Below are 15,482 nucleotides of genomic sequence, written 5' to 3'. Positions count from 1 at the left end.
AAAATGAAATTGAATTTGCTTGCCATAGCTGAAACACTAGAAAAGATATGCGTGTAAAACAATAGAACATAAGCTGCTTTATATACAGTTTTTTAATGTAAACCTTTTAAAATAAACATTTATGAACTTATAGTCCTGAATTCTAGTTCTTTGCCAGAGGCAACATGAAAGGTTATTTCTTAGAAGTCTCTGAACAAAAAAAATTGACATTGTTATCTACTTACGGCAGCTTGATTATATGGTCTTTAACATTCTGTTGATTTTTTTAAAATGCTAGACAGTGCAAACCAAACTAAAAGTTTTCAGCCCATATACGTTTTAGGGTATGTTTAAGATATTATCTCAATAAAACAGGGACCATAGCTTTCAGAGGCTAGTGCTGAATGTGCTTAGTAGGAATAAAACGTATATGAGAGTTACTGAGAAATGAAAGTTACACCCAATGAGTATTTTTTTCCAATGCTGACATGCACAGTCTAGTTCATGAGATAATTTTGTGGTGTTTGATCAAAAGAGAATTGCATTACAAAACTGCTCTTGGTGACCAACACTGAGTTTTTAAAATGCTGCTAAACAACCTACTACTCAGAGTTCCTTTGGGAAGGAAGGACTAAAGTCCTACTTCTGTCCTGGCCTTTGTATTTTCACTCTGAGGAGGGAAAGCATCTCAGAATTCCCTTCCTAGCCTGGTCAGTCATGTTTATCCAAAGGGCCTCATTCATCCTTTTAATAGTTGCTCTGGGACAGGACTCGCTCTTCAAACTCCCATCTGCTTCACCTGTAACACCAAAAGAATGGGAGGTGTTCAGTCTCAGCAACCAGGTCTGCAGTCATCATTATGTGAGTGAGATGGCCACCTGGAACAAATGCAGAAATAGACCTCCTTCTAGATCTCAACATTGTTGCAGTAGAAAGCCAGGAATGGAAAAGAGTAGAAGGTATAGAGAGTAAGGAATAAGTACAGCAATTTTTCTTTATTATCTCTATGCATTGTTTTTCTCCTAGACACTTAACAGTTTAATAATTTAAAAAAACAAAAACAAAACGAAAACAAAAGAAAACAAAAAAAAAACCACCAAAAAAACCCCACAAAAAACTAAACCTTTGCAGAGTTTGCTTTTAGGGAATTGTATTTTCTGACAGGTAACAATAGATACCATCTGCAACAAGAAATTTGATGTCAGTTGAATATGTTTTTCCATCTTTTAAAAAGAAGCAAAAACATAAATTGTGAAAACCTGTATTACTGACTTTAAATGTCCATGTTAGTTAAACTTCTACTTTTCTTTGGTATTAGAGTAAAACAGACAACATACGCAGAATATCCTCAGGTCAGCTTGACTTTATGCATGGCAATGCTTTGCTCTTTGTTGTATTAGAATAATTACTACTTCAAAAGCAGCATTTTTAATCAGCTTTTTAGAACAATTGTTTGTGTACAAGCATTTAAGTAATCATTAGTTCTGTTAAGTGACTCAAATTTAATATTAGTCACAAATATAAGGAATGTTTTTATTCCATGATTTAGGTCGCTAACACTGCTTACTGAAATAACAGGAGATTGTGCAATGCTTGTTGGACATTGAATTACTTTTTTTCAAAGACAATTTTGAATATAAAGTTAGGAGCATAGTGAGCGTAGAATGCATACAGAATATGTTTGAGATTTTAAAAAATACCTAGAGTGGTGCAATTCTCACACTTTGAACTCCTGTTTTTAACTTAATAAAGATTTCTATAAGCCCTAATACAAAAAGTGAAAGTGATTGGTTATATTTGTTGCTTATATTTTACTTCAAAAAACATAGCTTGTTTGGGTTTTATTTCTTCAGGTAATACTGAAAATTCATCATGCTTTCATAACAAGTTGGGAAAGTAAAAATGCATCAGGAGACTTCCTGATTCAAGGGAGGGGAGGAAAAGGAAATTATGTATATGAGCTGGGAACTGTGCCAACACTGACTCATCCTTTTAAAATCACTTGATATCCAATAAGCTTACTGTCCTTACAGGACATAACTGCTTTATGTAGCTTTAACACCATAGCCAATATTTCAGAAGTGGTTTCTATTTGATTACAGGGATCAACATTATTCTGCCTGTGGCAGATAGAAAAATATTTTGCCAGATACTGCAATGTCTAACTGAGCTCTGATAAGTACAATGAAGGCTGACAAAGTAGTAAAAGGAAACCTGCAACTGTGGTTGGAACAGGGTTAAGTAACTTGCTGGGGAATCCATTTTTCTGTTTTCAGCCTTATCTTCACTTGTACTGAATGTACATGTGCCTCAAGAATGTGCATTAGTCTAGAGGAAGCAAAACATTCCTGAAAAAGATATTGAGAGGGGTGAAAACAAAAAAAATCAGTGTAGCTACATACCTAATACTAACAAAAACAACTGAAAAAAAAGCAGTATTTTCATTGCTGTTCCATTTTCAAGTCAAAAATAGTATAAACTGATATAGCTGTGTGTTTGTCACGTAACTTAAAATTCATTAATTGCAGTTGAAAAGTATTACAGGGAAGTACACTGTGAACTGACCTTTACACCGATACAAATTACTATGACTTGTCTTTAAAGAAGAGGATTGCACTTCCACACTGTTGAAATATTTGTATCTTTATTTCAGAAACTAAATTCTAAAATTTATTTTATGGCTGTCATCTTGAAAGATAGGTAATATTTGAGGAGGCTATTCGCCAGTGCTGGCAATATACATCCAACTTAGTTGTTGTGATTAAAAGCAGCAGAAAGTTGTACGTTTGTTTGGTTTGTTTGTTTTAGGGTTTTTGTTGCTTTTTTGGTTTTGTGTTGTTGTTGTTTTTTTCCCCCCCTCCTATTCTGGTTTCTGGCTCCAGAAGAACTACCAATACCACTGCACACCCAGCTGAACGCAGCCTTCTGGTTGGTGCCTTGGCAACGACCGTCTCTGCAGGTTGAGGCAGGAAGATTGTGGCCAAGAGTAGTAGGGGCCATTACTCTATACATAGCATAAAATCAGTCCATTGTTACTGTGTCTAGCCGGGATGCAAGGACTTCCAAAATAACACACACACAAAGAAAAATCAAGTATTAAAAATAAAAAAACTATTCAGAGAAGACCTTAGAAGACAAGTAGCTGGAAGGTCTCTTTACAGAAAAACAAACAAACAAACAAAACCAAACAAACCTCTCACTTAGCTTAAGGAGCAAATTAAGTCATAACTAAGTCTGTAAGTATACATAGATAATTCAGAGCTTTTTCCTTGTGGATTACTTTGTCAGTGTCATAGCATACATTTAAATGTGTTTTTAATTATTTTTATCTTTAGTTGGTGGTTTCTGTGTCCTGTTCATATAAAATTTGGGACTAAGAATACTTATCTTTTTTGAGGTGCTATAATATTTAAATTCTAATGAGTGTTTGTTGTATTTTCTAAATTTATCAGATTTAGGTTGTGTCATAAGAATATCTCTCATATGGCACTCGTAGTACTTATTGTAAGTGCATGTCTGGCAGCCCCCTTGTAAGGTGTCTACAGACAGCTTAAGCTCATACTCCAGAATTCTCTCACAGACCCCTTTTACTTGTTTTTCCTTTCATACCACTGTCACATTATTTTCAGAAAATTGATCTGTAAAATGATTGGAATTATTAGGAGTAATAAGAGAAGCGGAAATTACAAGCCTGTGAGGAATGGTAATGGTAACAGGAATGATAATGAGGATGATACCAGCAGCCCTCTTAGCAGTTTGGAGCCCAGTTTACTAGCCCTAGACCAGCTTTTCAGTTGTCCCTAGAACATAAACCTCAGAACAAGGTCTGCAGATAAACTATACAAACTATATAAAGCAAGCAGTGTGTTTTGCCATACAGATCTGCATGGGCCATTTCTTTACACACAAAACTGTTTTCAGATCTCCTGGTGAAAATTCAGAGGTCCAAAGGATAATTTGCAGATATGTATAAATAAATGCACTTTTTTCTCTTGCTTTTTTTTAGCTCTTTCATTACTACTGAGAAAGAATTACTAGTAAGGATCTTCTGCTTCTACTTCCTTTAGGGCCTGGAGTCCTGCTTGCTTTTAGTACATTATCTAGCAGGTGTTCCTGTAATAAGATCTCAGAAATAAATACAAGTATTTGATTTTACAACAAAATTAATTTAGTCTCCAAAAGTGAACATAAATTAGCATAAATTCACTTTTTTTTGGTAGCTCTTCTCTTTTAGATTTGATTTGTCCATGGAATATAGTCCATCCAGTGTTCTTTCCTAAGTGAGTATGTGTTCCTGTGCATAGACATATATTGTGAGGTACATTACTAAGAGCTTACTTTTATTGAGATACTTACTGACTAGAATAGTTTGGACTTGTGAACTATATCAGTACAGGAAGTTATTCTGAAATAGTGGTGTTTTAAATTCATACTAAAGCTTGTCACTTGCATTCCAGGCCAGTGTTGACTTAATGCTGTTATACTGTTAAGGAAATGTTAAGGAAACTCAGAGTAGTATTACCTTCTGTTTATTTCCTTGTATTCTATATTTAGTTTTGTGAAAAAGGAAACCAGTAGCAACCACTTTAAGTTGACTAACACAGTTTTTTTGAGGTTTGTTTGTTGTTGTTGTTGTTTTTTAATGTGACTTTCTGCGAGAGTTTTACTTTCTAATGTGATGGCCTTAAGTGAGAGCTGCATAACTAGAAAAAGAAATTTATGTCTTGGGACTTCTGTTTAGACGTTGCCACAGTATAAGGCTTGAGAAAAGAGAGCTTTCCAAGGTTATAAATGACAGAAATAAAATACAGGCAGCAGGGTGTAGTTATGACTGGAAAGAAGATCTCACTGTTGCAACAGCTGGATCACTGGTGAGTGAGTATAGTGGTGTGAAAGTTGTCAGGGAGTGGATGAAAGAGGAGGAGGACCAGAGACTTTCAGCTTCATCTCATTTCATTTTAATTCGTCACATGGGACAAATGTTTTCTCTGAATATCAGGGAATGATCAGGGGCAGAGCTTAAGACAAATTCTGTACCACACCGGATGGCTGGTTTCTCTTCCAGTTTCCTGTAAGACAGCATCTATCGACTGATGTGATTAGTGCAATTAGCTCAGAAAGATATCTCTCTTCTTACAGTGTGAAAGGCTTGTATTTTGATTCAGCTAGATAGTGGGTAAAGTGAGGATTGATTACTTCTGCATGTAAGTTGAATATCCTCTCTTTTGCATTTTTAACTGCATTTGCAAAATACTGTTTAGGTAAAAATAACGAACGTTTGGCAATTATGTCAAGAAAGGAAACTGCAAATTTGTGGGTACCTATTCATCATAAATGTTGCTCCCAAGCCTGTGTTCTGGAAAAAGCTACTAAATTAGGATATGATCAGAGTTTCATTTTGTTTAAAATAGAGGTGTATTGGGTCGGCCTTATAAGGACTGGAGAGCGTTGGAACCCTGAGAACGTGTGAAGGCTGGGAACATTCTCTTAGTATCGGGAATGTGAAGTAGTGGTTTGGGGTTTGTTTTTTGTTTTTGTTTTTCCAGAGGGTGCCCAAAATAACCACCAGAAAGTTGGTTGCATAATAATTGCATTCCATTTTTTGTTTGTGTATGGAGAACAACTTAATGTCTTTTCTTATTAATTTCTTGTTTTTGTTACATTTTGTAATGCTTTTAAAGCAATGTGTCCACCTCATTGCTTTGTGTCCTTGAATCTGAGTAGATAACGGAGAGATTCGAGGAAGTTGTTGCACACATTTTTTACTTTCCCAAGATTGCCAGGGAGCTAATAGATAAAAACAGTTAAACAGAAATGATTCAAAGTATCTGAAGTAATGTGTACTTGGCAATCTGTTCTACTGTTCTATTCCACCCCAGGATTCTCTAAGATTACAGTGGGTGGTTTAAGTAGTATGTAGTCCAACTGTTCACGTACTAATTTAAAAGATGAAAATACAGATGTCCACCAGCAAATAATTCCTTTGACAAGTGGAAGGAATCAATATTTCTTTGAAACTCTATAAAGATTCAGCCTTGAGTAAATGATGGTAGCATTTTCTCCTCAAAGGAAAAAGGAGTTTAGGTTTATTAGGAGTAGTACACAGCATGCATACATGCACATGTATGCAAAATTTTCACTGTCCTACATTGGAAACTGCCACCTAACCTTATCGGTCATCTTAGTTTTAGAACACCCAAGACAAATCCAAGTCCCTTACATTAAAATATCCTTTTTCACTTTCTGATTTTGAAAGTTGGCAGAATGTGCTGTGCATTATTTCAAGGTGTACACTGGATTATTTTTATATATGTACACACTCACACATAGGTGCTCAGGATTTGTTCTGTGCAGTTTGTTTCCAACTTTGGTTGGAATCTTCTGAAGGAGAAATGCTGATCTAGGAGAAGCATGTGTTTGAGCATGCTGATGTGTATGGAGAGTTGCTGTGCACTTATACACGATACTGAAATGACCAGATACAAAAGGATATTTTCAGCAATGATTCATGCACACAAATATTGCTGGATACTTGAAAAATGCATGAATTGGTGCTTCAGAAGCACAGCTTCAGAACGCTGTCTCTACTTTCCCATCACTAGAACTAACTTCTGCACCTGTTGGTGTATATAAATAAAGAGAAAGTCTGGAGCAAGGAAGACATACCTTTGGTGGAAAAGGGTCATGTTAGAGAATACTTAAGCAAACTGCATGTACATAAGTCCACGGGTCCTGACAGAATACACACACAAGTGCTGAGAGATCTGACAGATGTCATTGTGAGGCCACTCTTTATTATCTTCTGATGATCATGGTGACTGGGAGACAGGTGCCTGAGGACTGAAGGAAAGCAAATGTCACTACTTTCTTCAAAAAGGTCAAGAAGGAGGACCCAGGGAACTACAGGGTGGTCAGCTACACCATCCCTGGAAAGGTGATGGAACCAAGTCATCCTGTAAACCATTTCCATGTACAAAAAGGACAAAAAAATTATTGGGATTAGTCAGCCTGAATTCACAACAGTAAAATCAAATTTGACCCACCTAAGGGAGGATGCATAGAATGTGGAGCCAGGCATTTTTCAGAAATGCCCAATGACAGGACCAGTGGCAATGGATACAAACTGAAACACGGGAGGTGCCCTCTGAACATCAGAAAACACCTTTTCACAGGGTGACCAAGCCCTGGCACAGGTTGCCCAGGGAGGCTGTGGAGTCTCCATCCTTGGAGATAGTCAGAAGCTGCCTGCACATGGTCATGGATGTAGGTGACCCTGCCTGAGCAGGGGGTTGGACCAGATGATCTCTAGAGGTCAACCAGTCTGTGATTCTGTGAAACAGATCTGAGACTTCCTCATTAAATAGAGGAGGAGAATTCTCAGATTTATTTAATTCATTATAGCACATAGAAAGAATAGGAAGAGAATGCACAAGACGTTGAAATTGTAGTTAGTAGGTTTATGTAAGTTAGCTTATAGTCAGTGCTGTTTTGGTTGGATTACATGTAATGCCTAGATGGTTCTTCAGATGACATTGATAAGAATGCAGTTTTTTACTTGCTCTTGAACAGCTGCTGGTAAGTTTTAAAATTCTTTCCTTGTGTGGCAAAGAGTGTTGCTTTTCAGGAGATTTTTAAATTCTGGGCAGAAAATACTGAATTAAGTGCAGAGCACAAAAAGACTGGATCTGCTGCCCTTTAGAGCTTTCTGGTGACTTCAGTTTCTGACAGAAGGGGGGATGCTGAAGACTGGCCAGTTTTATAGAACAGACTATCCTTGATAAGAGAGGCAATGAGATTCCTTTCCTCACCAGAATTTTCTCAGTGGCAGGTGGAGGGTGTGCTGCTTTGTGGGCAAATGTCTCGAGTCTTACACTGTCTCATAAAGGTGAACATTAGCATCATTGCAGCATAGTGGTCTTCATTCAAGTGTTAAAATGGAGAGTTTTCCTCAGAGATCTGGTCTGTTTGATGCACTCTAGGTATGCTTTAAGAGGACTAAATTCTTAAGAAGATTGGTTTCCATTAATGAGTTGTGATTTGGGAATGGAGATTATGAACCAAACAATATGGGCCTAAGCACAAAAGCTTGGGAATCGCTGTCATGTTATTGTCAGTCTGTTATTGTGTGGATTCTGATGCATCCCTGAAAGTTTAAGCCATACACTTACTGAACTAATACTGCCTTTTGTAACATTTTTTCCTGTTTTAATTATGCAAACAGTGTTGCTCAGTGGTTTTTATCTATATTTGGGAGTGTGTAGTTGGTAGGATTCAGTGGCACTGGTATTTTTCAGCATATTGTGAATTTATAAACATTTTCAGAAGATGCACCACTAACAGAAAATTATTCCCCTCTTCTCCTGTCAGGAAGAAGGAAATATCAAAGAAATTGCAATAACTCACCACGTAAAGGAAGGACATGAGAAAGCAGACCCTTCACAGTTTGAACTTCTGAAAGTACTAGGACAAGGATCCTTTGGGAAGGTTAGTAAATGAACTCTTGAGCTGGTTATTTGGAAATGTAGCACTGAATAACAGTTTGAGTGAAACATTTAGAACAGCCACAATCTTGCATTAAAGCAGTGTTGCAAGTGAAAACTACTTTCTAAATTAGTGTTAACTAGCCACTGTGATTGTGGCAGATCTTTTTGAAGCACTAAGTCATCTTCTAGTTTGTATGATATGTAGATCTCCAAGGTCCATAGAAAAATTGGCTTGATATGAAATAATTGAGTATTCACTGTTAAAATGGAATGTCATTTTTCTATAACTGTTCTTCTATGTTTGAGAGGGCAAGGGTTGAAGGATTTTTTTTTTTTTTTTTTTTTTTAAATAAGTATTCCTAGTTGCTAACTTGCTATTGCTAGGTTATCACCAGTACAGAAGTTATAGTCAGAATTTATTTTTGTAGCAGATTGTAATTGTAAAGAACAAATTTTAGGCAATAATGGCTGCTGAAATAAACATGATGTACCATAGTTGTGTTCATGCTAGGCATTAATTTGGTTAAGGCACAATGTACCTTGATGTTTATCTGAAGATCCATTTTTGGCATGTAATGAGTACTACCCACATTGGGACCTCACTGAGGTGTACATGATTCATACTTTCAGTTGTCCAAATCTAACTTGGAAGGAAGGCATTAACTTCATGTGTCAAGACACATAGTTGAGACAAAATGGCATATGCCATGTAAGACAACAGAGCCTCTACGTCTGTTTTCAGCCTTAATTGCAATTCTGAATGTGATATTAAGCTCTAGCATATAATGCCAAATCCATCTTGGATATGGTGGGGAAATGAAAATAATCAGTCCAATTCTCTCTTGGTGGTAGGAAGTTGCTGTTAGATACCTTATTGGAGTAGCAGTCCAGTTAACCTTGGAAATCTAGATGTTTCGAAACTATAAAATTTTGTACTCAAACTAGGATGACTTCAGAGAAATGGAATTCCAAATGTGGTTTCTTATGTTGTTTGATTTCATCTGGAATCATAACAAACTTTTGATTTGTAAATCTTCAAATCAGGAGAAGTAAAACATTCAGGGGCAAGGAAAAGTAAGATAAATTATAATTTCCTCAGTCCCTTTTATTTTATTGATATTATTTAATTCATTGCTATAACTTTGAGGGAGGGTGCAAGTTTTGAAAAAGCAAAAATATTTAACTGCCTAGCTGACTCAAAGTCTTGTATAGATGCAATTGTTCTAGGCTTTATGCAAAAAGGAATAATATTGCAAAACCTGTAATCCCTTTTTTCTTATCATTTGGGAAGATGTCACTACTGCCCATTCAGTTTTAAAAGACTAATTTGCATGCTTTTCAAGGTCTCTTGATGATATTCTGATAATCTGTGGATAGTGCAAAGGGGAATGTTAACGTAAGTGGGAATGGGACACAAAACCAAACATAAAACTAACTTCATATAGCATGTTTAACATTCTCATATACCATAACATTTCTTTGCACTTTTTCATAAATAACCAGAAAGCCTGTGGCAGGTATGTATATATATATATCTCTATATATCTATATCTAGAGATATAGATTTTTTTTTTTTCCTTCTTCATTTCTAAATCTGAAATTTGGCTCTACTGGAATCAATTTCATGTTAAGGATATTAAAAACAAACACACTCAAGAAATCCCATTACACTGAGAAGGAAACGAAACAGACTTTAATAGAGACTGGTTGTACTTTATTGATATGTGCAAAACTCAACCAAAGCATGCCATAAAAAACATTAGGTTTTGTGACACAAGAGGTTGGTTCTTATAATTTTATAGGTTACTTAAAAAAAAAATATTTTGTTATGCATTGGTTTATATAGTTTTCTGGATCAATTTTTCTACACACATTTATTTTCATATCTGAAAATTATTAGCACTTTTGCTATGCCATCTTCTCAATTTTAATAAGATAAAACTATTTAGAGAGTAAAACCAAAAAGCTGGAGTTTGTATTTCAAATTTGTCTCAACTTCTGAAAGAATAAAAATTCATCCTTTTTTTTTTCACAGTGGAATAAATTAGCTTAAATCAAAATTAATTTGGCAGACTGTTTGCCTTAAATGAACCTTTTAGATTATGAAATGAAGGAATAGTAGGAAAAAATGCAAGGGAATTTTGTTTGACTTTGCGGAATTTAAAACTATTCAGAAGATAATAGCATTGGAAGGAATAATAAGGTCGACTTTCACTTTAAATAATACTGAGTACTTGAATTTTATAGCAAAGTATACTGATGACTGGCCTTTAACTTTCTTTTAAGAATTCTTTTTAATTTTCAATGCAGGTCTTTCTTGTCAAAAAAATCTCAGGATCAGATGCTAGACAGCTTTATGCAATGAAGGTATTGAAAAAAGCCACCTTGAAAGGTAAGCACTATTTAGAGAGCGGAGGAAAAAAAAAGAGAGAAATCAGGGACATAAAACCAAAACTTAATCTTTACACACATGTTGTTCTACAAATTGTATCTTAGAACTTTCTTCTGTCAAACAGCAAATAGCAAAATATGCTTCCTTGTATTGTAAACCCAGAAGGATTAAGTAAACAGCAGGACTATATTGGTAGTTATAGGGGAAAGTAGGTTCCTTCCATGCCGAGTGTGTTAGGTGATGGTGGTTTAATAGAGTAGTTGTTATATCTGCCACCCAACTTGCTCCTGAGCTGTTATTTGAAACTTAATATCATTTCTTTTTCGTTTGCTGTGTATCACCAAGGATACAGTTAATACCTTTTGCTCAGTTTATATTTAGATCATGATATTTAGAAGTGCATTATATCAGCTGTTTTATTCTAAAAGTTCTAAGCAAAGGAGTTTGTCTTTAAAACAGAAGTATACCATACATTTTCGTCAAACTTTTGGCACTTGTTCTGGATGTAGGATATATTTGATGAATCTTAATCATCTTAAGTTATGTGAGGAAAAAAAAAAAAAAACAAACAGGTGTAAATTGTTTTGTTTCTTGAGTGTTTTTGGTCTTGAATGGTATCAGTAACAAAATAATTTCAAATCTGAACAATCTCGGTTCTGTCCTGGAGAACTCCATAAGAAAAGATAAATGTATTTTTTACTGTAGATCAAAATGAAGGCAATCTTTCACATCAGTCCCTTGACCAGAACGTGTATTTGTTCCTTAATGCCATTGTTTAAATAAGACTTCTATTTGTAGTTCTTCTGACTCATGACTGCATTGAAGTTGTTGTGATAGTTTTGGGGTATTTCCAACAATCTCTAGTACTTTAAGTATTATTGATTATTCTATTGATTTTCAATTTTAACTTTGTTTCATCTTAAAATATTCGTAGAATGATAGATGGGACAAAACCTCGCATCGATTGTGAGCTTCTGCTAAAATGTTGAACGTGAAATTTTTCTGCTTAAGATCTAGTGCTGAACATCTGTCTCACAAATCTCATTAAATATCGCTTTCACTTAAAACTATTACAGAGGGTTTGAGTGCTTTCGAACAGTTTCCTATATTTTGATTCCTCTGTGTTTTGTGGCACGTGTTATTCTCATTATTTACTTCCTATTTTTCTGAAATCGATTTCCACTCATTTAATATACTTTGATATCCTCAACAGCTTTTCATTCTCCAGCCTGTTAATGGCTCAGAACTGGAGTCAGAGGTCATTCAGCAGCTGCTTTTTTAAAATGCTTGAGGGCCTCTCTCCATCACCTTTTGATTGTGTTTTAACCTTACATGTAAAAATTCCAGTCCAAGCTGTGGATCTAGTTTTGCCTACAGATGGCAGAGACTGATAAGTACTGAAGCTTGGCTTCTGGTTGGAGAAGCGAGACTCGTGGGCACTAATTCAAGGATGCAAAAGGCTTGAGCCTTTTGGTGAGAGTAGCAGGAAGATGCCACATTTTTCCACACCTTGTCTCTGAAGTTTCAGATGCTTTTGAGTGTTTTCTGTTTGTGATTTAAGTTTTAAAAAGAGTGAAGCTGCAAGCAAATGTAGGTTACTGTTGAAGTCTTAATATGAAATTAACTGAAATTAATTATTTTTTCCATAATTGCAACATTTTTAGAGATTTAATATTGTAATTTTAAATACTGTGTTACTTGATTTGTCTAAGGTCTTGTCTTGGCTCTTTCAAATTTATTTCACAGAGTTATTTTTGTGTTCTAAAATTAAAGATAAAAGTGCCCTTTAAGACTACTTCTTTATCAAAAGCAGTGTGCATGATTCACAAATCAAATTTAGAAAGAATGTTTTCATAGGAATGCAACTATATTAGCCAGAACATGTTGATGTAACTGCACGGTCCAACCTTTTAATGTTTAGAACAAATCCAAGAATATACACGTACAACTTTCTTTAGTGCAGAGACTAGTTTATTAATACACTCAGATAGAAGGTATCGTCTTTCAATGCCCCTTTATGATGGGGAGAGAGAGAAATGGGGCCAAATCATTGCTAGAGAGTCTGGCATCGATACTTCAGCAGTACATATGTGGCAAGTACAGTCAACGAAAGTCAGATTTTTAATGGCTAATACTGAGATCTGAAATTACCTCAGTTCCTTATAGTTCTTTTTGGTTGAGATTTTGTAAATCTGGACTTTCTCTGGCTTTTCAGAAATAGGCTTGTTATCCATGCAACTGTTGCATAGCTATAGGCACTTAAGTCTTTTGAATTTTTTCTCAACTGAATCTGCTTAAAAAAAATAATATTCTGAATTTCAGTTTTATAATTCATATGAACCCTTGGAACAGCAAAACTGCACAGCTATCCTGTGAAAATTTCATGACTTCAGATGTAAAGGTCACAATTCAAATGTGATGCTTGCTCTGTGTTTGGAGAGCACTTATTTCAATTGCTTCCATTTTTAGGAATCTATTCTGCAGGGAGGAGGAAACTTGATAGCTTTATTCATAAAAATCTATCTATATAACTAAATTTCACAAGTGCCTGTATTATTGTAAGTGCAAGTTTCTGGGAAAAGATAGCTAAACTTCTAAAAGACCCTTTTCCTTCTTGACTTTTTTTCCTGTCATGTTATGTTTTAATATCTGAGAACTCTGGCTTGTTAACTGTACCAGAGATGCCGGCGACTTAAACTTTGGACTGGGGTGCTTCTTTCAAGAATTCGTAACATTCTGGAAAGGGTCAGTAACAAAACATAGAATAAGGGAAAGAGAAATGCAACATCTTAAACCACTGTAGCAAACTTTGTTAGCTCTCATCTGTGAGAGTTCGGAATTTTGACTGTGTCCTGGTGGATTTGGAGCTTTGGGTGGGAACAGGTGCTGCCTGGAAAGGTGGGGGAGCTGCCTGGGGTGCCTGAAGTGTGTCCTGCCTGGCTCAAGGATTGCCAGCCCTATATGGGGGGCATCTGCCTGGGGTCCTCAGTGCAGTCCATAGTGGCACAGGAGCAGGTACGTGTCCCATTCTGAGCTGTGGTGGGACAGCACAGGCAGCTTGAGCAGTAACTGTTTCTGACATCTGATATAGCCCTCCATGCACATATTTATTCTCAGTAAGTCTTTTTAAAAGTACACACTACATTGAATGGATATTATTTTTATTTTAAGTTCACAATAAAGAAAGGAAGTTTTTTAAAAAATCCCTTACAAATTGTGAATCACAGAATGTTAGGGATTGGAAGGGACCTCAAAAGATCATCTAGTCCAATCCCCCCGCCAGAGCAGGAACACCTAGATGAGGTTACACAGGAAGGCATCCAGGCAGGTTGTGAAGGTACTTAATAGTGCAAGTTATTTGAATGAGTTAAACCAGTGTAGGCATCTTTATGATAGTATAATTTTACTTATAAGTTTGCTTTGCTATAACTTTAATTCTCCCTACTTTTCAACAGTAGAGAAAATGGCTATGTTTACTATACATAGCTGTGGCAGTTTTGCTCTACTGTTTAAAAGGTTAACTAAGTATAGGGCTGACTGAAGGGCACTTATGTTTTTTCTTGTGCTTTTGTTAAATTTGTTTACCCACTGTCAGATTTTTGCCAATAGCAGAAACTGAAGCAAATTGAAATGCGTGAAGAGATCTATCAGAAAACTGCACTGTGACATAAATCTCTCTGAAGTCTATTCTGTGTATAGTGACCTGTAGGCAATCGTAATATTATGGGATACGATGTGAAGTACGTCAGGAAACATAGGAAAAATACTGATTTGCAATGTAAATTATTTTATTTTTTTTATCTTGCTTATGTTCTGTTGTAGTTCGAGATCGAGTTCGAACAAAAATGGAACGTGATATCCTAGTAGAAGTTAACCATCCTTTCATTGTCAAGTTACATTATGGTGAGTTGCAGAAAAATTCAGTTTTATATTGTAAGAAAGGGTGCTTGTCAAGATAGTACCTAATATTTGCTTTGTAGTTCAGAGAATCATACAATATTAGTGTGCTATCTAAATCCTGATTGCACAAAGACTTCCCGTGTAGTAATTCTCATGCAAAGTAAGCACACTTCTAACTTGATGCACAGTGTTATGTCTTTCTAGGACTGGGTCTTGTAGCCCTTTGCTTTACTAGAAAGCAGTTACCTACTTATATCTAGCCCTTCTTTTCCAGAACCTCTTCTCTTTTGTATATGTCATTCACTTATTTTTTTCTAATTATTTCTTATCCTTACTTTAGTTAATCTATAGAAAGCATATGCAATGACATTACTTCAAGTTGCATCAAAATTGGTGGAAATATGCCTTCTAATTTTAGTAGTATGGGCAGTCATAAAAAATTATTAGGGGGGAGGAGGGGAGGAAATCAGTACTCTTAACATGTCATGCAGAAACTAAACTGAGAAAAGATAGATAATAGTTTCTGGTTTTAATTTTTGCAGTTGAATTTTCTTTTAGGATCCAGTTTTTCCAATAGTTCAAACCTTGTTCTCTGAAGTGGATTATATACAGCTTTCACTGTATTACTTGTCACTCTTTGGCAAAGTAGACAACATCTCCCTGTTAAAATGAGTTCCCAGAGGTTTTAGAATATATGCATTAGTTGCTAATTTACCCTTTTAAATCTA

General features: G+C 35.7%; 2 protein-coding genes across 4 annotated transcripts in view; one reads left to right on the top strand and one right to left on the bottom strand.

Annotated features, from left to right (window-relative positions):
* Positions 1 to 15,482, bottom strand: part of LOC309441946 (uncharacterized protein) — a 555,153-nt gene that overhangs the window by 396,973 nt on the left and 142,698 nt on the right. The window lies entirely within an intron of this gene.
* Positions 1 to 15,482, top strand: part of RPS6KA3 (ribosomal protein S6 kinase A3) — a 77,096-nt gene that overhangs the window by 25,398 nt on the left and 36,216 nt on the right. For all 3 annotated transcript variants that reach the window (XM_082058283.1, XM_082058282.1, XM_082058284.1), the window contains 3 exons: positions 8,347 to 8,463; positions 10,773 to 10,854; positions 14,677 to 14,757. In XM_082058283.1, coding sequence (XP_081914409.1) covers positions 8,347 to 8,463; positions 10,773 to 10,854; positions 14,677 to 14,757 — 280 coding nt within the window. The remainder of the gene's footprint in view (positions 1 to 8,346; positions 8,464 to 10,772; positions 10,855 to 14,676; positions 14,758 to 15,482) is intronic.

The sequence above is a fragment of the Streptopelia decaocto genome (assembly GCF_964273445.1).
Source record: "Streptopelia decaocto genome assembly, chromosome: 1".
In the NCBI taxonomy this organism is placed as follows: Eukaryota; Metazoa; Chordata; class Aves; order Columbiformes; family Columbidae; genus Streptopelia; species Streptopelia decaocto.
The sequence above is the reverse complement of the archived record's forward strand: the minus strand, read 5'-3'. Positions and strand labels throughout refer to the sequence as shown.